Raw genomic sequence first — 22,500 nt, 5'->3', positions numbered from 1 at the left:
GGAGAATCCACATGTTACGTTTTTCTTTATGAACTTAGGTTTTGTATACTATTCCATGTATGATCTTGCCACCCTGCTATTCGGCAGGGTCGCATAAAATGTAAATCTTTGTGTTTCATGTGATGTAATCTGGTTTCATATTCTGGTTTCATATTGATGTTATCTGGTTTCATATCCCGTGTTGTCTGTAGTTTGGTTTGGGCCTGTTTTGCTTGACCCCCTGGGGAGCGCAGAGAAGCAAAAGGTGATAAGGAACAGCCGCAACCACCTTCTCAACCTCTTAAGGAACTTCAATCAATAGATTAACATCTGGTTAACAAAGGCTTTCGGTTTATTGGGGGCCAGCTGCCCTCAAGGATCCGATCTAAGTGTATAAGAACAACAATTGCCTGCAAGTATTGTGTGCTTTTTGCATCTAAATATCTCATCCGTCTTAGAAACAATATCTGAAATTGCCACGACATTGGTCAGGGTTAGGTCAAGGTTAAGGTTAGGGACAGGTTGGGGCCAGGGTTGGGGTTAGGGTCAGGTAAGGGTTAGGTTCTAGTGGTTTGCATGCACCCTGTTGCAGTTTTTTCTCTACCAATTTTTCTCTCCAGCTTTAAGCTTTGTTTTTTTATCATGCATATTTTTACTAGTAAGCAATTCAAGCTGTACCCTCTCTACAACATGCTAGTAGAGAGAGTGCTGGTTAGAGTACAGGGAACACTCTACTGGGTACTTACCCTAAAACAGTGAACACTCTACTGGGTACATACCCTAAAACAGTGAACCCTACTGGGGACATACCCTAAAACAGTGAACACTCCACTGGGTATATACCCTAAAACAGTGAACACTCTAATGGGCACATTCAAACTATTACACTTGGTTTAAACACCACCTATAACATTAGATTATATATATATATATATAATAACTGTACAATGCTACGCATATTATTTCTCCTAGTAGGAATCATCTTCTTTGGCATGTAAATATCTATGCTAATGAAACTCTTGAATTGAACGAGTGAGCGAGGGAGACGGGAAGGAGGGGGAGAGAGAGAGAGAGAGAGAGAGAGAGAGAGAGAGACAGAGAGAGAGAGAGAGAGAGAGAGAGAGAGAGAGAGAGAGAGAGAGAGAGAGATGGAGAGGGAGAGAGAGAGAGAGAGAGAGAGAGAGAGAGAGAGAGAGAGAGAGAGAGAGAGAGAGAGAGAGAGAGATGGAGAGGGAGAGGGAGATAATATGAACACATGCTGAATTATTCATATAGGTCAAGATTAGTTTCTTGTATATTTTTAATTATGCTTCATTTAAATAATCCACTTGAGATTATGGGATGAGCAGTGTTGCCATGGTCCCAAAACCCTGAAGATGAAGGGTGATCGGTGCTATTGAGAAAGTCTCACAAAGCTTTACAAAGGGCTTATTCAAAACCAACATCCACCCGATGTAGAACGGCAGCATGAACCAATGGGTTAGTTAACCCGGGTTACTTAACCTGGGTTAGGGTAACATGGGTTAGGGTATTATGGGTTTGGTTACAAAGGGTTAGGGTAACAGTGGCAGGGTAACATGGGTACCGTTTCTCCTGGTCCTGCAGGTAGGAGCTCCTGTAGAATCCAAGCAGGTCGTTCTCAATGACCGCCTGAAATGTGATGTTCACACGGTACGTTCTCATTGGTCGCAGCTCCCGGTGCAGCGCCAACACATACATCTGATTGGCTGGGACGCTGAAATGTCTGAGGACGCGTGCGGCCCCGCCCACTCCTCGGCTGGCTGACCTGGAGGCGGAGCTTCCTGACCAAACTGACACAGAGCTCACCTCAGGACCGACAGGTAGAGAGACAGGTAGGGACACAGAGGCAGACAGACAGGTAGAAAGACAGGGGAGTTAGACAGGTGCGTCCGACAGGTGGGTTAGACAGGTGAGTTAGACAGGTGAGTTAGACAGGTGGGTTAGACATGTCTATTAGACAGGTGAGTAAGACAGGTAAATTAGGAAGTTGGGTTAGACTGTTGTATTAGACAGGTGAGTCAGATAGGTGAGTTAGACAGGTGGGTTAGACAGGAGAGAGTTAGATAGGTGAGCTATACAGGTGAGTTAGACAGGTGGGTTAGACAGGTGGGTTGGACAGGTGTACTAAACAGGTGAGTTAGACAGGTGAGTAAGACAGGTCAATTCAAATACTGAGCTACAATATGGAAAAAGTTTACTAGGAAGTGTGTCAGTATGTACTGTGGTACTATGTTAGTACCAAAATACTATGTTAGTACTATATTACTATGTTAGTACCGTGGTATTATGTTAGTACTATAGTAACATGCTAGTACTATATTACTGTTTGTACAGTAGTAATATGTTAGTACTGTAGTACAGTTAGTACTGTATTACCATGTGATTATTGTAGTAATGTAAGTACTGTAGTTCTGTTAATATGTTAATATAATTTATTAGTACTATACTATTCTGAGTACTGTGAATAATGTAATACTGTAAGTACTGTGCTACTATGTGAATACTGTAGCACTGTGAGTGCTGTAGTAATGGTAGTACTGTGCCACTATGTGAGTCCTCCAGTACTATGTGAGTACTGTAGTACTATGCAAGTATTATAGTACTATGTGAGTACTGTGGTAGTTTGCTAGCACTAATCTGGTTGTGATGTGAAGTTACTTTCTAAACCAGCTTGTCTGTTCACACTTGGCTCCATGAGCCATAATTGGATCCGGTCCAGAGGAGACAGATTTAGGCCAATCACGTTAGTCCGCGGTGGGCAGACCCCCGGGCTGCTGCCCTTTTGGCTCAAAACGGCGACTGTGACGGCTAATTAGGCTCGTTAAGGGAATCTGTGAGGCTCATCTGGAAATAAAGGAAGCCCGAACCAGAGGTAAACAAGCTCCGGTTAAACTAGAGGTAAACTACCTCTGGTAAAACTTAAACTAGAGGTAAACATGCTCTGGTTAAACCTAAACTAGAGGTCAACTAGCTCTGGTTAAACCAGAGGTAAACAAGCTCTGGTTAAACTAGAGGTAAACAATCTCTGGTTAAACCTAAACTAGAGGTGAACTAACTCTGGCTAAACCTAAACTAGAGGTAGAGGAGCTCTTGAGAGACAAGTAATAAAGCTCTGATTAGAAGCAGCTCTTGTCCTGAGGACCTGAATGAGGACCATAACTCTCAGAGCAGAGAGATGGTTGTAAGTGAACCCAGACAGGGTTAGGTACCTCAAGGGTTAGGGTTAGGTACCTCCAGCGTTATAGGGTGAGGGTTAGGTACCTCCAGCGTTATAGGGTGAGGGTTAGGTACCTCAAGGGTTAGGCTTAGGTAGCTCCCGGGTTACAGGGTTAGGTACCTCCAGGCGGTCTAGGGTGAGGGTTAACCTCCAGGGTTAAGGGTGAGGGTTAGGTACCTCAAGGCGGTCTAGGGTGAGGGTTAGGTACCTGCAGGCGGTCTAGGGTTATGTACCACCAGGGGGTTTAGGGTTAGGGTTAACCTCCAGGGTTAAGGGTGAGGGTTAGGTACCTCAAGGCGGTCTAGGGTGAGGGTTAGGTACCTGCAGGCAGTCCAGGGTTATGTACCACCAGGGGGTTTAGGGTTAGGGTTAACCTCCAGGGTTAAGGGTGAGGGTTAGGTACCTCAAGGCGGTCTAGGGTGAGGGTTAGGTACCTCAAGGCGGTCTAGGGTTATGTACCACCAGGGGGTTTAGGGTTAGGGTTAACCTCCAGGGTTAAGGGTGAGGGATAGGTACCTCAAGGCGGTCTAGGGTGAGGGTTAGGTACCTCAAGGCGGTCTAGGGTGAGGGTTAGGTACCTCCAGGCAGTCGGTGTGCAGCACGATGTACTTGGTGGCGTTGACACAGTCCAACCGGATGCTGACCTCTCCGGTGAAGGTAAAGTTGTCCATGTGGACGCGCAGGTCCAGGTCGTAATGCCGGGGCAGCAGACTGCCGGGCAGCCGGCTCCGCCTCCAGGGCTTCTCCTCCTCATCCCCCCCCCTCTCCCCCCGGCTGCCGTTCCCCCGGCCTCCCTCGGCCCTCGGCCCCGCCCCGGCCCGGGTCCCCTCCCCGTCTGGACCACTGCAGTCGTCGGCCCGCAGGCTGAGCAGCACAGCCACGCCCGTCACAGTGAGCAGGGTGACTAGGGACAGGGCGAAGACCAGCACCAGCCGCCTGTGGACCGCCACCCGGGACTCCGTAGTCCGGGGCCGGACCACCGCCTCGGACCACTGGTCGGACCGGGAGCTCCTCATGGTTGTGCCGCCCGGCCACGTCCTCAAAGAGTTTAGAAAGCAAACGTCTCGTTTTAAACCAAAAGACCTGAAGTCTCCAGAACCTCCAGAGGAGAAAATCTGGTCCTGGTCCTGTCTCGGTGGTCCTATCTCGGTGGTCCTATCTCTGTGGTCCTGGTCCTGTCTCGGTGGTCCTATCGCTGTGGTCCTGGTCCTGTCTCGGTGGTCCTATCTCGGTGGTCCTGGTCCTGTCTCGGTGGTCCTATCTCGGTGGTCCTAGCTCTGTGATCCTGGTCCTATCTCGTGGTCCTGGTCCTATCTCGGTGTTCCTATCTCTCTGGTCCAAGTCCAATCTCTGTGGACCTGGTCCTATCACTGTGGACCTGGTCTTATCTCTGTGGTCCTGGTCCTATCTTTGTGGTCCTGCTCCAATCTCTGTGGTCCTGGTCCGATCTCTGTTAGGGTTAGGTCATCATGTCCCTATGAAGGGGTGAGTGGCCACACGTGTTACACTTCACAGGATCATACCGCGGGAACCCTGAACAGCGCGCGCTTTGATCCGTTCGTCAGATCTCGTCATCCCAGCGCGAGACCTTCCTCTCTATGTCTCGATATCAAGATAGATCCCCAGATATATATATAATATATATATATATATAGATAGATAGATCGATGGCTGAAAAATGAATATATCGATAGATCTCTAGATAGATAAATGTCTAAATCGATAGATTTCTAGATCGATGGATAAAATGTGCTTTCAGTTCCAACTCCTAAATCTGACACCGGATTTCAGTGCCCCTCTCCCACTCCCGTTAACCCCGACGGTCTGTAGTCCTCCCGTCTGTAGTCCTCCCGATCTGTAGTCCTGACGGTCTCCCGGTCTATAGTGCTGCCGGTCTGTAGTCCTGCCGGTCTCCCGGTCTGAAGTGCTCCTGGTCTTTAGTCCTCCCAGTCTGTATTCCTCCCTGTCCCCCAGTCTTTAGTTCAGGTCTCGGTTCCGTTAAGGTCTCCGATGAACTGATCGGTCACGAGCTGCTTCTGCTGCTCAAAGCGCGGGACTTCATCTGCTCTCCGGCGCACGAGGAGCTCCCGCTTAAAGGCGCGCGCATCTTGAGACTAACAGCTGAGTTCCGCGAGCTAGAGAAGGTATATATCATGTACATATTCTCTCTCTCTCTCTCTCTCCCTCTCCCTCTCCCTCTCCCTCTCCCTCTCTCTCTCTGCCTCTCTGCCTCTCTCTCTCTCTCTCTCTCTCTCTCTCTCTCTCTCTCTCTCTCTCTCTCTCTCTCTCTCTCTCTCTCTCTCTCTCTCTCTCTCTCTCTCTCTCACTCTCACTCTCTCTTTCTCTAATAATTGAAAGAATAACGATTAAAGCTCTGGTACATCAAGCTGGAAGGTGGTCTTCAGCCGACCCGTCCCCTGGGGTCCGGGGGGGAGGGCCGGTGTCCTCAGTCTGACCGGGGGGGGGGGGAGCGGTCATGGGTCTGGAGGTCGGAGGACTGGGGGTCTGAGGACTTGAGGTCTAAGGATGAGGACCTCTGAGATCTGTTCCAACCAGACCCTATCCAGACCTCTGATGGAACCCTGGACCGAACACAAGAGGTCTAGACTATTACCCTGATCCCAGGGTTAGGGTGAGGAGGGTTTAGAGTGGATTACCCTGATCCAGTAGGATTCAGAGGGGATTACCCTGATCCAGTAGGATTCAGAGGGGATTACCCTGATCCAATAGGATTCAGAGGGGATTACCCTGTACTAGTAGGATTCAGAGGGGATTACCCTGATCCAGTAGGATTCAGAGGGGATTACCCTGTACTAGTAGGATTCAGAGGGGATTACCCTGTACTAGTAGGATTCAGAGGGGATTACCCTGATCCAGTAGGATTCAGAGGGGATTACCCTGTACTAGTAGGATTCAGAGTGGATTAACCCTGATCCAGTAGGATTCAGAGTGGATTACCCCGATCCAATAGGATTCAGAGTGGATTAACCCTGATCCAGTAGGATTCAGAGTGGATTACTCTGATCCAATAGGATTCAGAGTGGATTAACCCTGATCCAGTAGGAGGGTTTGCAGTGGATTACCCTGATGCAGTAGGAGGGTTTGTAGTGGATTACCCTGATCCAGTAGGAGGGTTTATAGTGGATTACCCTGATCCAGTAGGAGGGTTTGTAGTGGATTACCCTGATCCAGTAGGAGGGATAGAGTGGATTACCCTGATCCAGTTTTGGGGGTTAGCCCCGACCCTACATTGGATTACCGGATCAAAATGTAATATATGGATTATTATAAGAGACATCTGAATACAGAAATAAGTCTACCAGTCCTTGACTCTACTGTTGTCATCCTGTTGGTGAGGGCTAGTGTATTTAGGATGGTTCTCTCTCCCCCCTTCTCCCTCTCCCCCCTTCTCTCCCTCCCCCTTCTCCCCTCTCCCCCCCTCTCCTTCTTCCCCCTTCTCTCTCTCCCCCCTTCTCTCCCTCCCCTTTTCTCTCCCTCCCCCTTTTCCCTCCCTCCCCACCTCCCCTCCTCTCGCTGACAGTGATGGAGTGTGTTTCTTCACCCAGAGATATTAAATAAAAACGGAAACTTGATCCTGAGATTAGTGGAGAATCAGAGCGTAAACACATGTGACCCACATCCATAATGACCCCCCCTCCCATAATGACCAATAGATCATACTGAATAACTGCTGCTGATGGAAGGCGGCTGTGTCATCTATCTGGATGAGCTGCCATCGCTATACATTCAGCTCTCTCTCTCTATACATCAAGCTCTCTCTTTCTCAATACATCGAGCTCTCTCTCTATATACATCTCATTCTAACGTAGAACCCCTGTTTTCAGGTAGGGTTAGCACTTAGAACCCATGTATTCAGGTTAGAACCCATATGTAGTTCCCCCCAGTTAACAGACACAGACACAAGACATTCTTCTTCACAGGCATTTATTCGCTGAATATGTTCAAGCTGCCACCAAACATGCCGTGAGAACTCATTGGCCGCGTTAATTCCAGTGGAGTTAAACAAAATAAAAAAGGCACTTCTCTTCTTGTGTCTACTCTCAGTGAAACTAACGACATAATAGACTTAATGAGCTCCAAAGCTGCTGTTTCATCAATGAATGTTAAGAACCAACCAAACCTCAGAACAATTTTTGTGCTATAAAAGGCTTAAACAGGTCAGCTTGTACACATTTTTGAAGTAAAAGAAAATGCAGAGAAATATATATTATTATATATTAAAAATGATCAAACTTTAACTATTCTAATGAACTTAAATTATGCAACTGTCTCCGTTGGCAGCCAAACCATGTATTCAGGCAGGGTTAGAGCCCATGTATTCAGGTAGGGTTAGAACCCATGTACATAGACACAAATTAAACCATTTGAAAGATATTTATCTCTAGATAGACTTCAGCGGATCCATAAGCATAATCTTCATCATCTTCATCTTGTGGGGTTTAGACCCAATACTCACAACATACAGGTTATAAAACGGATCCCTTTTCTACATCTTTAACCAGCAGTAGAATGACTGTTACCCACTGCTGGCTAACAGCAGTTTAAACAGTAGATTGGGATATTGATTTGGACTGAACTGAGAAGGGACCTGTAGTTCCTCATTTTTTGGGTTAGCCCCCCTACCTTAGCATTATTCCTAGATGACCCTACTGTTATCTTAGCCTAGGGTTATCCTGAATTACACCAGGGTTAGCCTAACCAGGGTTAGCCTACACAAGGCTTAGTAGAACCTTTCTCCTCTGTGGTTAGGGCTAGCCTCATCTCAGATCCGGTCCTCCGCTGCGATGGCAAATCCTCTGGGGTGAGCTGTCCACACACTTTACAGACACTTACAGCCATCTGTCTATAGCAGGTTAGGGTTAGGGTGTATAAAGTAGGTCTGGGCCTAAAAAAAATTTTTGTTTGGTTCCGGTTTCCGACCGACCCTGTCAATTTATGTGCGAACCAAATTATTTTATGAGCTTTATAAAAAAAAAAAAAAAAAAAAAAAAAAAATTTTTTTTTTTTTTTTTTTGATGCAAACTATAATTATGTTTTGGTACAGCACCTCTTCATTCTGTACAAGGATGAGCGAATTTTCTCGTTTATAAATGAAAACAACCTACCTATCATTCGCTGCCGCTGGAAAAAATAAAATAAAAAAATAAAATAAATTCCCTACCTACCCATGACCTCAACTGACCACCAACAGGAACCAAACTTTTTTTTTTTTAGGCCCTACAGCCATCTGTCTATAGCAGGTTAGGTTGTATAAAGTAGGCCTACAGCCATCTGTCTATAGCAGGTTAGGTTGTATAAAGTAGGCCTACAGCCATCTGTCTATAGCAGGTTAGGTTGTATAAAGTAGGCCTACAGCCATCTGTTTATAGCAGGTTAGGTTGTATAAAGTAGGCCTACAGCCATCTGTCTATAGCAGGTTAGGGTTTGGGTGTATAAAGTAGGTCTACAGCCATCTGTCTATAGCAGGTTAGGTTGTATAAAGTAGGTCTACAGCCATCTCTCTATAGCAGGTTAGGTTGTATAAAGTAGGCCTACAGCCATCTGTCTATAGCAGGTTAGGGTTAGGGTGTATAAAGTAGGTCTACAGCCATCTCTCTATAGCAGGTTAGGTTGTAAAAAGTAGGCCTACAGCCATCTGTCTATAGCAGGTTAGGGTGTATAAAGTAGGTCTACAGCCATATGTTTATAGCAGGTAAGGGTTAGGATGTATAAAGTAGGCCTACAGCCATCTGTCTATAGCAGGCTTGGGTTAGGATGTATAAAGTAGGCCTACAGCCATCTGTCTATAGCAGGCTAGGGTTAGGATGTATAAAGTAGGCCTACAGCCGGATTTAGAGCTAGCCCTGATCCCTGTGACTACACGGAGGAGGAGGAGGAGGAGGAGGAGGAGGAGGAGGAGGAGGAGGAGGAGGAGGAGGAGGCGGGAGGAGGAGAAGGAGTGATGAGCCATCACACTTAACCCCAGCACTAACCAAGTTTCACTTGTGACTGCTGAACCCAGCCTTGGATTTATTTGACTATGACTGTGTATCATATTACTACTTCTAATACTACCACTACTACTACTACTACTACTACTAATAATAATAATAATAATAATTTTAGTTAAATCTAAATCTTTGCTTTCATTATTATTGTTATTATTTTAGTTATTATTATTAGTTTCAATAAATACATTCAAAGAGGGGGACATATTGAGGGAAGGGTTGGTTGGGAAATGTTTCTTTGTGAAAAGTCCCTGACTGTGAAATTATACCAACATCCTAGTCATTTACAGGAATCGACCCCATTGGCCCCTCCCACTCTGGGAACTTCACATTCCGGACTCCTTCCGCTCTGGGCTCCTCCCACTCTAGGCTCCTCTCCCTCTGGGCTCCTCCCCTCTAGGCTCCAGGCTGTTTCAACAGTAACGCAACCAAACCATAGAACAGTTTTTGCGCTATAAAAGGCTTAAACAGGTCAGCTTGTACACATTTTTCAAAGTAAAAGAAAATGCTAATGAGAAAATTATGAGAAATATTAATGTATTATGATATATTAAAATTATCAAACTTTAACTATTCTAATGAACTTAAATTATGCAACTGTGTCTGTTGGGAGCCACACCATGTATTCATTCTATGCTCCTCCCCCTCTGGGCTACTACCCCTAACCCTCCTGGTTTCAGGCTCACTTTCACTCAAGCGAACAACAAGCGGAGTTTCTCTCGTCCTGACGTCAACATGACTCAAGTTAACGTGTGTCTCAAACGCACCTTCACATTCTTCAACATACTTTTTGCGGTGAGCAGCTTTCTCTTTGAAATATAATACAGGATATATGTTATCACAATATAGAACTGAAATAGTTATCCCAAATATGCCGCTAAACTGGCAGGAATGTGTTTGAAACTGCGTCGCTTGAAAGTAAAGGTAGTTGTAATGTATGCGTGTGGTCGTCATTACTATTGACATAGGCCTAAATGCAATAAATCTATTGAAATGATAATGACCGATTGGTGTTTATTAAAGCTGGAAACTTCATCTATTCAAAAGCGATATATATTGACCATAAGATTGTCAATAATGTGATGGTGTGTCGTCATCATAGTTACATTGTTTTTCTAATTCTATAAACGGGGATCGCTGGTCAATGTTTTCTGTCGAGATAAAACCCGGAAGCAGCCGGTCAGTCTACCTGGCCGTACCGTGCCGTGCCGTTCAAGGCCTGTTGGGCGTAACTCAAACCTCATGTTTCAGATCCTGGGCGCGCTGGTGATCGGCCTCGCACTGGTGTCCCAGTCGGTATCCAAAAACCATGGAGCCGGGGAGGTAAACCTCTCCTCCCTCTGTCCTTAAACCTCTCCTCCCTCTGTCCTAGAACCTCCCCTCCCTCTGTCCTTAAACCTCTCCTCCCTCTGTCCTTAAACCTCTCCTCCCTCTCTCCTTAAACCTCTCCTCCCTCTGTCCTTAAACCTCTCCTCCCTCTGTCCTTAAACCTCTCCTCCCTCTGTCCTTAAACCTCTCCTCCCTCTGTCCTTAAACCTCTCCTCCCTCTGTCCTTAAACCTTTCCTCCCTCTGTCCTCTCTCCTTTAGAGTAAACCTCTCTCTTAGAGTTAGGGTAACCAGGTCTCTTAGGGTTAGGGTACCAAGGGGCCACATTATCAACCGTGAGTAGAAGAGCCTCTAAATTCTCTTTTACGAATGAAATTTAAGTTAAAAAGGAAAAAAAATGGGTATTTATCAAACCTGGACAAGGAAATCGTACGCACATTAGTAAGTCATCTATCTTGATAAATCCCACCTGTTCTTAAGTTCCATGCTCATGCACGCTCAGACCATTTGCATTTAGAAGTGCCTCGAATTAACCAAATATGGTCACAGACAATATATGGGCCGCCCAGGTGGAGCTTCTGCCCCGTAACCCGACTCTGGATAAACGGTTTGAGGGAAGTAATTAAACTTCTCGAAAACTAAAATGGGAACGCTCGTAAACAAGGTTGAATCAAACAATAGTCGTTTTTTTGGCTCACCTAGCGCAGGAGGCATTGCAATTAAGAGAAAGCTTGCTGCATGGGAAAAAGTGACTGATGCTGTTAATTCAGTTGGGTCGGAAGAGAGAACACTATCTGAAGTAAACACAGACACGAGACGTCAGCAACTCGCCAAGCAGATCAGCGCAATCGTAAATTGTAAATGCGCTTCCTGCGGCGAGGATTGGTTTGCCAAATCTTTCAATAACGCAAGACAAGACAAGCAAAATTAGACAATTTGAAGTAATTGTTTTCTAATTAAAGGAAACACAGGAAATATATGGATGTTGATTGCTTAATGCATATGCTGACGCTCTTAACTGCTTTGCTTTTTGCTTGTAATATCACTATTCTACCACTAGATTCTGTTTGTACACATGACCAGAGCTGTGCTTATATTTACACACATTGCACATCCTTTCCATACTTTTCATGGCAATGTTCGTACGCACTCCTTGCACACAAATCTGTGCATAAGTAGGCTATGGTTGATAAATGAGGCCTTAGGTATCTTAGGGTCAGGGTACCCGGGTCTCTTAGGGTTAGGGTACCCGGGTCTCTTAAGGTTAGGGTACCCGGGTGCCAGTCTGGGTTTTCAACATTGAGAAAAACGCAATCCAGCAATTGATCAGTTTGGTTATAATTCATATATTGATAAGTTTGGTAAGGAGTATGTTGATAGGTTTGGTAATAATTAATGTATTGATGAGTTTGGTATTAATGATGTATAAATAAGTTGAGTAATAATCATGTATCGATGAGTATGGTTATAATAATGCATTGATAAACTGAGTTACAATCATTTATTGATGACAGGTGGAAGGCCGGACCACGGGTCTCCTCATGCTCTACATCGTCGGCTCCGTCACCATGATGATCGCCATCCTGGGGGCCTACGGCGCCCAAAAGGAGAACAAGGGCGCTCTTATTGCAGTGAGTATCAAAGAGTGTTATACCAGGGGTGCTCTTATTGTGGTGAGTATCAAAGAGTGTTATACCAGGGGTGCTCTTATTGTGGTGAGTATCAAAGAGTGTTATACCAGGGGTGCTCTTATTGCAGTGAGTATCAAAGAGTGTTATACCAGGGGTGCTCTTATTGTGGTGAGTATCAAGAGTGTTATACCAGGGGTGCTCTTATTGTGGTGAGTATCAATGGGTGTTATTACCAGGGGTGCTCTTATTGTGGTGAGTATCAAAGAGTGTTATACCAGGGGTGCTCTTATTGTGGTGAGTATCAATGGGTGTTATTACCAGGGGTGCTCTTATTGTGGTGAGTATCAAAGGGTGTCATTACCAGGGGCGCTCTTATAGTGGTGAGCATCAATGGGTGTTATTACCAGGGGCGCTCTTATAGTGGTGAGCATCAATGGGTGTTATTACCAGGGGTGCTCTTATAGTGGTGAGCATCAATGGGTGTTAATTACCAGGGGTGCTCTTATAGTGGTGAGCATCAATGGGTGTTATTACCAGGGGTGCTCTTATTGTGGTGAGTATCAAAGGGTGTTATTACCAGGGGTGCTCTTATTGTGGTGAGTATCAAAGGGTGTTATTACCAGGGGTGCTCTTATTGTGTTAGTACATAAGTACATAAATATAATTAACTTTGTTTACCTCTGTGTACATTTCTTCCTCCCTACTTCTGTCTAACTACCTGTGTCTACCTGTCTGTCTACCTACCTGTCTGTCTACCTACCTATGTCTACCTACCTGTGTCTTCCTGTCTGTCTACCTACCTGTGTCTACCTGTCTGTCTACCTACCTGTCTGTCTACCTAACTGTTTACCTACCTATGTCTACCTGTCTACCTACCTGTGTCTTCCTGTCTGTCTACCTACCTGTGTCTACCTGTCTGTCGCTCTACCTGTCTGTCTACCTACCTGTCTGTCTACCTAACTGTTTACCTGTCGGTCTACCTACCTATGTCTACCCAACTGTGTTTACCTGTCGGTCTACCTACCTGTGTCTGCCTGTCTGTCTACCTACCTGGGTCTACCCAACTGTGTTTACCTGTCTGTCTACCTACCTGTGCCTGCCTGTCTGTCTACCTACCTGTCTGTCTGTTTGTCTACCTGTTTTTCTACCTGTCTGTCTGGCGGACTGTCTACCTGTTTGTCTACCTGTCTGTCAACCTACCTACCTGTCTGTCTAGTTCCTGGTTTTCATGGTCATTGGAACTTTGATTATGTGGAAGACCGGAACGTCAATGGCCATCTCCAGTCCACAGGTGCGACAATACTATTATAGTAATTATATTAGTACATAGGTCCTAGTATTATATTAGTGCTAGTAGTAATACCAGCGTAGTATAGACTAGACCAGGGGTTTTCAAAGTGTGAGAGAGTGAGCCCCCCCTCAGAGAAAAAAATTCAGCTGAGCCGCCCCCCCCCAATTTTTATTTCTAAATACCCGTGTTTTGAAAGCTATTTTAATTATTTTACACATTTCAAACATCTCCGATCATAATTTTAAAACATTTGGAACATATTTTCTAAACATATTTCTGAAACATTACAACATCTTTTTGCGTTTTTTAAACAACACAATTTTCAACAACTTTATCTAAGCATGTTTTAGCTTAACCTTTTTTAAATACATTTGAACATCTTAATCTGTGTAAACTGCCAGTTTACAGATTCATTCAGGGTCCCAGACTCTGAATTTTCTGGGGGGGGGGGGGGGGGGGGGGGGGAGTTCATTCCATCTATACACGGGTGTACGCCTACAGCACGGGGCGCCAAAGTACCTATTCCCCACGCAATGTTATGTCGTTACTTCATTGATTACCGCTACGCAGCGCATTTTTTTTTATACTGCTCGTGGCGGAGCTGGCGGAGCGCACGTCAGAGCTTCCGGAGCGCGCGTCAGAGCTTCCGGAGCGCGCTCCCCCTTGCTCCCCCTCAAATTAAGCACTGGTTATGTTACTTCTAAAGTTGAAGTACGACTGATGATTTGAATCATCGTCTTTCAGGGTTTTTTTCGGGTTAATTTTTTTTCTCACGTCGCGCCCCCCCTGAAGAACTCTGGCGCCCCCAGGGGGGGCGCGCCCCCACAGTTTTGAAAACCATTGGACCACTAGACAATATTATAGTACTAATAATTAGTCCATAAATACTCTCCCACTCTGCTGCATGCCTTAGTTTAGATGTTGGAATAAATGTGATGTGCTTATGGTTGCCACAGATTTTATGCAAACTCTACACTAATTTTTTTCACTGCATGGTGCCATGTTGATATTTAACCTTTTAAAAATAAGATTCTTCCCAAACCATTCATTCGAATTACGATCAAAAATCGATTAATCGCCCGACTCTAGTTAGTAGTAGTTTATTAGTAGTAATACCAGTATAGTGTAGTATAGACAATATTAAAATATATATTTATGTTATAAATTTTGTATTTATAACCCTTAATAATATGCATTATTAAGGGTTATAATAAAAGATGTATAATATATATTTTAATATACATATTATATGCATGCGTTATTAAGGGTTAAATTATAATGTAGTATTTATCATATTTATAATAGATCAAATTCATAAAGTATTTTTTCTATATATATATTGGTATATTGTTGATATTTTGTAGATTGAAAACGTGATGGAGCAAAAGTTCAGAAGTCTCCTTCCTCTGGACCAATCACCAGAGAGCACTCAGAACATGATGAGCTCCGTCCAGACGACTGTAAGATCATATTTTAATCACTGTATAACCCTATATAGAATCACTATTCTATCACTGTATAACCCTATATAGAATCACTATTCTATCCCTGTATAAACCTATATAGAATCACTATTTTATCACTGTATCACCCTATATAGGATCACTTTTCTATCACTGTATCACCCTATATAGGATCCCTCTTCTAACACCCTATATAGGATCAACTCACTCAGAAAACGATGCATATGTCTTTGTATATTTGTGTGTATATACAGTATGTTTATAGCTAAAGTGCTGTGGACTCTAGTTATGATGAACACATATAGATAGCCGGTGTATATATGTATTGATGTTTATATATGTGTATGTTGAGATATGTATAGATATGTGTAGATATGTTGATATATGTGTGTATATGTTGATATATTTTTAGCTCCAGTGCTGTGGACTCTTCAGTTATGAAGACTGGGAGAATAATATTCCTTCCTCATGTGCGTGCAACTCTGAGCAAGAGTTTGAAGGGAACTGCAGGACCGTCAACTACAATGTAATACACGTTATATAATACACATTACACTGCTAGTAATACACGTTATATATAATACCCATTACACTGCTAGTAATGCACGTTATATACTACACATTATACTGCTAGTTATACACATTATATACTACACATTATACTACTAGTAATACACATTATATACTACACATTATACTGCTAGTAATACACTTGTATATATGTTGTACTAGTAATACAACATGATGTAAGGACACATACTACCTTTTAGTTCACATTATACTGCATATACTGCTATGTGTATTAGGAATACCATACACTCTACAACTATTACTACAATTACTATAACTAATGACATTTGTAATGGTAGTGTATAATACTAATATTGTGAGTAATTTACATTTTCTCCCTTTCAGAACTTCTCCAGTATCATCAGGAGGACAATTTTCAGGGCGGTAAGATTAATAATAATACGTGGCGCTTCCATCACTTAAACTTCAAATATTACAATATGACTTTCATGGTTATGTGCTACGTTGCCATAGTAACTACCTGTCGTTCTACAGACCTGTTTCCCCCCATCATCATGGCAGTATGTGGGCATGGCGTACAACATCTACATGGCCGTGGTTTTCTCCCTGGGAACCCTCGCCGTGAGGTGGATATTAGGACATCAACCTAACCCTATATCAATAGAAAATATATTTTTAAAATACAGTTGTTCATACATCAATATAAATATATTTTCTAAACTACAGTTGTTCATACATCAATATAAATATATTTTCTAAACTACAGTTGTTCACCACATCAATAGTAATATATTTTCTAACTACAGTTGTTCAAATATCAATAGAAATATCCCTTTCTAAACAACAGTTCATATATCATTAGAAATATCTATTTTCTAAATTAGTTGTTGATAATACAATAGAAATATCTATTTTCTAAATTAGTTGTTAATATATATATCAATATAATATCTTTCTAAGCTACAGTTGTTCATATATCAATATAAATATATTTTCTAAATTAGTTGTTCATATATTAAATATAAATAGGTCTTTCTAAACTATAGTTCATATATCAATAGAAATATACATTTCTGAACTAAAGTTCATATATCAAAACAAATATCTTTCTAAACGACAGATGTTCATACATCAATTGCAATATATTTTCTAAACTAGAGTTGATCATTCATCAATAGAAATATATTTTCTAAATTACAGTGCATATATCAATCGAAATATATTTTCTAAATTACAGTTCATATATCAATATCAATATATTTTCTAAACTAGTTCATATATCAATCGAAATATTTATTTCTAAATTATAGATGTTCAAATATCAATAGAAATATCTCTTTCCAAACTACAGACGTTCATATGTCAATAGAAATGTCTATTTGTGAATTCCAGCTACTTGGGATGGTGCTGTCCCTCCGTGATCATCCACCAGATGGGTCCCCAAGGTTCCCAGAACCATGATGGTCCTTTCCATCCCGGCTGTCTTCAGTCCCCAGCCTCCTAAGTACCAGGAGCTGTACAACTCTCCTGCTTAAGGCCCTGCTGTGTCTCCAGCAGCTCAACGACTTTCTGCTTCCTTATCTGTCGTTAGCTCGCTAGCTGTGTGCGGCCGTACTTGTATTTTGATGTCGGATGGATGAGGGTTAATCTAGTACCACTAGACTAGGTTTGCACTAAGGTAGCATTAAGTTTGCACTAGCTTTGAGTTAGCAGCACTCTAGATATAAAGGGGGGTAAATATTGCTGTGAGATTAGCCTGCCTCCATTTATGCCAGTTTAGCTAACCTAAAACTAGTAACTTCTTAGACGATCAGTAAAGGGCTATTAGTTGATTTAACTGTTTGATGATGAAAACCACTTGCGTTTACAAAAGGGACATTTAATTCAGAGTCATACATTAATATTTAAAATGCATATTGTCCCGTTTGCCGAATTTAACTTTTGACTTCTTTTGACTTCTACCCTTGCCAATAAAGACATTTATTTCCATCCTTGGCCATCATGAATATGTAAACTGAGATATAATCAGCATTGTGTGTAATAGCAGCTTAACCCAAACCGTGTAATCATCGAACCCTTTAGTCATCAAACCCTGTAACCATCAAACCATTTAGAACCTTTTACCTATTCAATCATATGTGTGTAGATACATATAGATCTAAACATATGTTCATAAGGTGTCACCGTCTTCATTACCACCGTTTGAAATAACATCAAGAATGGCCTGGAGGTCACCAGTCACTAAAGTGAAACTAAATAGTTGTTCACGGCTGAAGTGGTATATTATATATAAAGGTGCATCTCAATAAATTAGAATATTGTGGAAAATGAACTTAATTTCAATAACTAAATTGAAAAAGTGAAACTCATGGCGATTCATTACAACCAAAGTGAAATAATTCAAGTTCTTGTTTGTATGAATCCTGATGAGTATGGCATTCAGGTCATGAAAACCCACAATTCTGTAATCAGCTAATTACCTCAAAATACCTAAAACGTTTTTGAAATTTAAATTTTGAGGTTAAATCACGTGACCCTAATCCTCCATCCTTCCATACTCACGCTCACCGTCCTGTCCGTCCATATTTATCTACAGGAACCCCAATGAGTTTGATTGTAGAAAAATAATTGTCGGTCATGTTGATAGTTTGTTTGCGTGAACAGAATTTTTTTGTCGTTTTAAATGTTGCTGGCGCAAGGAATTGTGGGAAGGCATCATCCTCTTTCCTTTGGTAATGGCCCAGTGAAGCCTAAAGGAGATGAGAACATAGAGAGAATACCACTCTGCATAGGAAGGTTCCTAACCTGCTCAGGAAGGTTCCTACCCTGCTTAGGAAGGTTCTTAACCTGCTTAGGAAGTTTCTTAACCTGCTTAGGTAGGACCCTGACCTGTTTAGGATCCTTACCTGCTCTGGAAGAATCCTAACCTGCTTAGGTTCTTACCTGCTCAGGAAGGTTCCTAACCTGCTACAGGAAGGTTCCTAACCTGCTCAGGAAGGTTTCCTCACCTATATAGGAATGGATCCTAACGACTGAAACGACCAGGAAAGAAGGACTCAAGACCAGATGCTGCCCTTGTTGCGGTTATAATTGTTATCTTTACAAAACACAAGACTAGCAGTTAAAAAAAAGTACAAATCAAACATTTGCTCCAATTTCTTCACCACTATCATTTTGTGCCTCTTTCCTTTCCCAGCTGGTTAAAGCAGATTATATATCCTGTCACTGTTGGATAGAAAGAAAGATGCAAAACGAGATGCACAGACACCCCAATACCACAAGACAGACAGACAGACAGACAGACAGACCAGAACCAGACAGACAGACAGACAGACAGACGACACAAGAGGACTATGGACAGACAGACCACACTAAATGAATGACAGGATGCCTCCCCCAAGTAAGAACATATACAGAACATTGTTTATAAAGACCCAACATTTATAACTTATTAAATAAGAGTCATTCTGTTTTTCTATTGTATTTAAACATAAATGAAACCATTACAGAAAACGACTCATTTGAAAAGAAAGTGCGAGCCAGATCCGACATATCCAAGATTTAAAACTTTAGATCGGTTTAAAAAGAGAGGAGTGAGAGGGGAGAGGAGAGAGGAGGAGAGACAAGATGAGAGACGAGGGAGGAGAGAGGAGAGACAAGATGAGAGAGGAGGGAGGAGAGACAGGATGAGAGAGGAGGGAGCAGAGACAAGATGAGACAAGGGTTGATTTCTAAAGGTTAAAGGTTCAGTTTAGAGGAAAAGGCATGATGATGGTGTGTATGCGTGTGTGTGTGCGTGTACGCGTGTGCGTTAGCCAGATGAACAGCAACCCCCCTGCAGCGGCAGCTTGTGGTTCGTCATCCACTATCTGTACGCCCCGCCTACTGGGCACTGATTGGCCGGCTCCACTGCCCTTCAACAACCGCTCGTCTGCCTGAGCCGTTTCCATCATTCCTTCAGAATAAAAACGACAACAGCTTAAATTTAGATTGCATAATTTAGATTACAATTAAATATCTACTCGATTCAAATCTGAGTACAATCCTCAAGATAAAGATACGATTTAAAATCTGATTATAGAATTTAGATTGAAATTGATTAATCCTATCTATCAATCTAGATCGATTTAAACCAGAGTATATAACAACATCTAGATAAAAAAACATAGTATATAACATCATCTAGATAAAGACCAGAGTTTCTAACATCATCTAGATAAAGACCAGAGTTTCCAACATCATCTAGATAAGACCAGAGTATATAACATCATCTAGATAAAGATCAGAGTATGAACTTACTTTTACAGAGATCCAGGAAGAGCTCTTCAATGCCTTTATTCAACTTGGCTGATGTGTGGTAATGTCCTGGCTCCCACCGACTCTGCATAGCTACACAGACAAGACGGACACAAACACAAACAAGTTTCCTTCTTAATTTGTACATTCTGAGGTGGTTCACACACCATGGTAAGTAACAAGATACACACAACAGGGTACACACAACAGGGTACACACAGGGTACACACAACAGGGTACACACAACAGGGTACGAACCTCTCTGCCTCCTCCTCAGCCACATGCCGTTCTTTGTCCAGGTCGATCTTATTCCCTGAATACATAAACACACTCAGTTACAGGGTGATATATATATATATATATATATATATATATATATATATATATTTACTATAAATAACTATAGATAGAGTTAGGTAGACTGTTGATTTACCTACTATACACAAACAAATGTCGTTGCCAAGCATTTTCCTCAACTCTTTCACCCAGTTCTTCACCTGTGAACACATGTGCAACGTTGACATGTAGTTTCATGTTTTAAATTACATAATTTTGACTACCTCAGATAGCATGTAGTTTCATGTTTTATTTACATCATTTTGACTACCGCAGATAGCATGTAGTTTCATGTTTTCATTCCATAATGTTGACTCTAGCTCAGATAACATGTAGTTTCATGTTTTCATTGCGTTATGTTGACTCTTTCTAGGTTAACATTAGGGTTAACATGCTGTTAACCATAATAGGCTAACATAGTAGTAGCAGCAGTAGTTATCACTCTTCACCTTCAGAAAGGAGTCTTCATCGGTGACATCATAAACCAAGATGGCGCCGTTAGAGTCTCTGTAGTAAATTGGCCCCAAGGCATGAAACCTCTCCTGGCCAGCGGTGTCCTGGAGACAGACAGCAGGCACACAGACAGACAGGTGGATATACAGACAGGGCTAAGGTAAAACAGAGACGGACAGGCTTAGGTAAGACAGACAGGGCTAAGGTAAGACAGACAGGGCTAAGGTAAGACAGACAGACAGACAGACTAAGGTAAGACAAAGACAGACAGGGCTAAGGTAAGACAGACAGACAGACAGACAGACAGACAGACAGACAGACAGACAGACAGACAGACAGACAGACAGACAGGCTAAGGTAAGACAGACATGCAGGCTAAGGTCAATCAGACAGGCTAAGGTAAGACAGGCAGACAAGCTAAGGTGAGACAGACAGATGTTTGAATTACCCAGATGGCCAGGTTGACTCTCTTCCCGGTGATGTTGAGCTTCTTGGTGAGGAACGATGCCTGGGACACACACACACACACACACACACACACACACACACACAGTCTTTATATTGCCTCATATCAGGGCGTGTCCCCGATGCCCTTTGAGACTTGAAAACAAAACTTGACTCCGATGACATCATCGTCATGTGACGTCGTGCCTCTGGGTTCTGGCCATGTGACCACAATTTCTAACTTAATTCCTATACATATTAATAGCATTTATTATTAAATAGCATTTATTACATAGTGTAGCCTACATCATGTATCGTAGCATGGATTATATTATTACCTGTAGGGTGGTGATGTGTTTGTCGTTGAACTTGTTCTCGCAGTATCTCAGGACCACCGACGTCTTGCCGACGCATCCTTCCCCCAGCAGGACCACCTTGAAGGAGGACGACCTGCCGCCGCCGGACGCCATCCTAACCCTAACTAGTAGTGTCTCCCCTAACCCTAACTAGTAGTGGCTCCCCGAACCCTAACAAGTAGTGAATCTCCTAACCCTAACTTGTAGTGGCTCCACTAACCTTAAACAGTCGTGGCTCTCCTAACCCCAACTAGTACTAGCACCACTATCGTACTAGTACCACTAAAGTACTAGTACTAGTAATAGTTCAGCTAACCAGTACTGAGCAAGGTTGCCATTAAACGAGTCAACAGGTGAAGCCGACCGATCCCCAACCAGTCAAATGCCGCGGTTCAATAACGCTAATTATAACGTTTACAAATATTATAATAATATCACGTTTGATGATGAAATATAATAAATCTGTCCTCTTCCGGAGAGACGGTTAGCCACCGCTAGCGTTAGCCTGCTAGCATACACAGTCTACGTCACGATCACATGATCCAGGTCGCGATCGGGCATACGTCTTTACGTCATCAAGCGACAACATTTAAACCTCACACGTCACCAAACAATGTGGCGGTGAAGTTGGTTTGATGAGAGAAAATCATCTTCTTCAACACGCACTGTCTCATGATAAAATGTCACTTGTTTTACTATGGGGTATAAACTCTTAATTCAATGAGCAGGTTAGACAGGATATAATTAACTGAGGTCAGGTTAACTGAAGAATAAACATGGCTCCCCCTTGTGGTGCTGCCTCCGTTACACGGCTCATTTATGACGTCATTGCAACGCTCTGGCTACATCTCTGTAGTCCAACCGTTCTACAAAACCGATTGTTTTTTAAAGGGGTGATATTAGGCTTTTTCGACTTTTTGCTCGGTCTTCTAAGCTTAAAAGAACACCTCGTGTGATTCTCTGCCTACCACAGCCAACCACTAGGTGTCACTCTCTGCCAACCAAAGCCAACACTAGGTATCGCTCTGCCAACATGCCGACAACAACAATGCAAAAACAACCCAACAGGCTTGCAAGCGGAATTAACTATATAAACACCGTTACACATGCAGGGAACCCCAATGAGGCTTAAAACTTTTTATCTGTC

General features: G+C 42.8%; 3 protein-coding genes across 3 annotated transcripts in view; 1 reads left to right on the top strand and 2 right to left on the bottom strand.

Moving 5' to 3' along the window:
• Positions 1-5,418, bottom strand: part of LOC115542449 (thyrotropin-releasing hormone-degrading ectoenzyme) — a 23,629-nt gene extending 18,211 nt beyond the window's left edge. Inside the window, exons 1-2 of the mRNA XM_030354699.1 lie at positions 3,796-5,418; positions 1,565-1,806 (exon numbers count right to left, since the gene is read on the bottom strand). Coding sequence (XP_030210559.1) covers positions 1,565-1,806; positions 3,796-4,233 — 680 coding nt within the window. The 5' untranslated portion in view covers positions 4,234-5,418. The remainder of the gene's footprint in view (positions 1-1,564; positions 1,807-3,795) is intronic.
• A 1,963-nt stretch (positions 5,419-7,381) lies between these two features.
• Positions 7,382-17,457, top strand: LOC115542473 (leukocyte surface antigen CD53). The gene is made up of 9 exons (XM_030354738.1): positions 7,382-7,395; positions 9,906-10,020; positions 10,477-10,548; positions 12,067-12,183; positions 13,400-13,474; positions 14,839-14,934; positions 15,350-15,463; positions 15,852-16,089; positions 16,861-17,457. The coding sequence occupies exons 2-9, from the start codon at positions 9,961-9,963 to the stop codon at positions 16,887-16,889; spliced, it is 801 nt and encodes a 266-aa protein (XP_030210598.1). The 5' UTR covers positions 7,382-7,395; positions 9,906-9,960; the 3' UTR covers positions 16,890-17,457.
• Positions 17,458-18,933: 1,476 nt separating this feature from the next.
• On the bottom strand, positions 18,934-21,898 carry rab21 (RAB21, member RAS oncogene family). The gene is given in 9 exon segments (XM_030354742.1): positions 18,934-19,304; positions 19,306-19,423; positions 19,768-19,831; positions 19,833-19,857; positions 20,023-20,077; positions 20,198-20,261; positions 20,550-20,657; positions 21,002-21,061; positions 21,336-21,898. Coding segments are annotated over 9 exon segments (651 nt in total). The 5' UTR covers positions 21,468-21,898; the 3' UTR covers positions 18,934-19,279.
• Between the last annotated feature and the right edge of the window lie 602 nt (positions 21,899-22,500).

The sequence above is a fragment of the Gadus morhua genome, chromosome 4 (assembly GCF_902167405.1).
Source record: "Gadus morhua chromosome 4, gadMor3.0, whole genome shotgun sequence".
Classification (NCBI taxonomy): domain Eukaryota; kingdom Metazoa; phylum Chordata; class Actinopteri; order Gadiformes; family Gadidae; genus Gadus; species Gadus morhua.
Note: the sequence above shows the minus strand (reverse complement) of the source record. Positions and strands in the feature narration are given on the sequence as shown.

Excerpts from the sequence above, each read along its gene's own strand:
- LOC115542473 (XM_030354738.1), top strand. The coding sequence starts at position 9,961 with ATGACTCAAGTTAACGTGTGTCTCAAACGCACCTTCACATTCTTCAAC. Across the intron at positions 14,935-15,349 it reads TGAGCTCCGTCCAGACGACT|CTCCAGTGCTGTGGACTCTT; the intron begins GTAAGATCATAT and ends ATATATTTTTAG. Across the intron at positions 16,090-16,860 it reads TCTCCCTGGGAACCCTCGCC|CTACTTGGGATGGTGCTGTC; the intron begins GTGAGGTGGATA and ends TGTGAATTCCAG.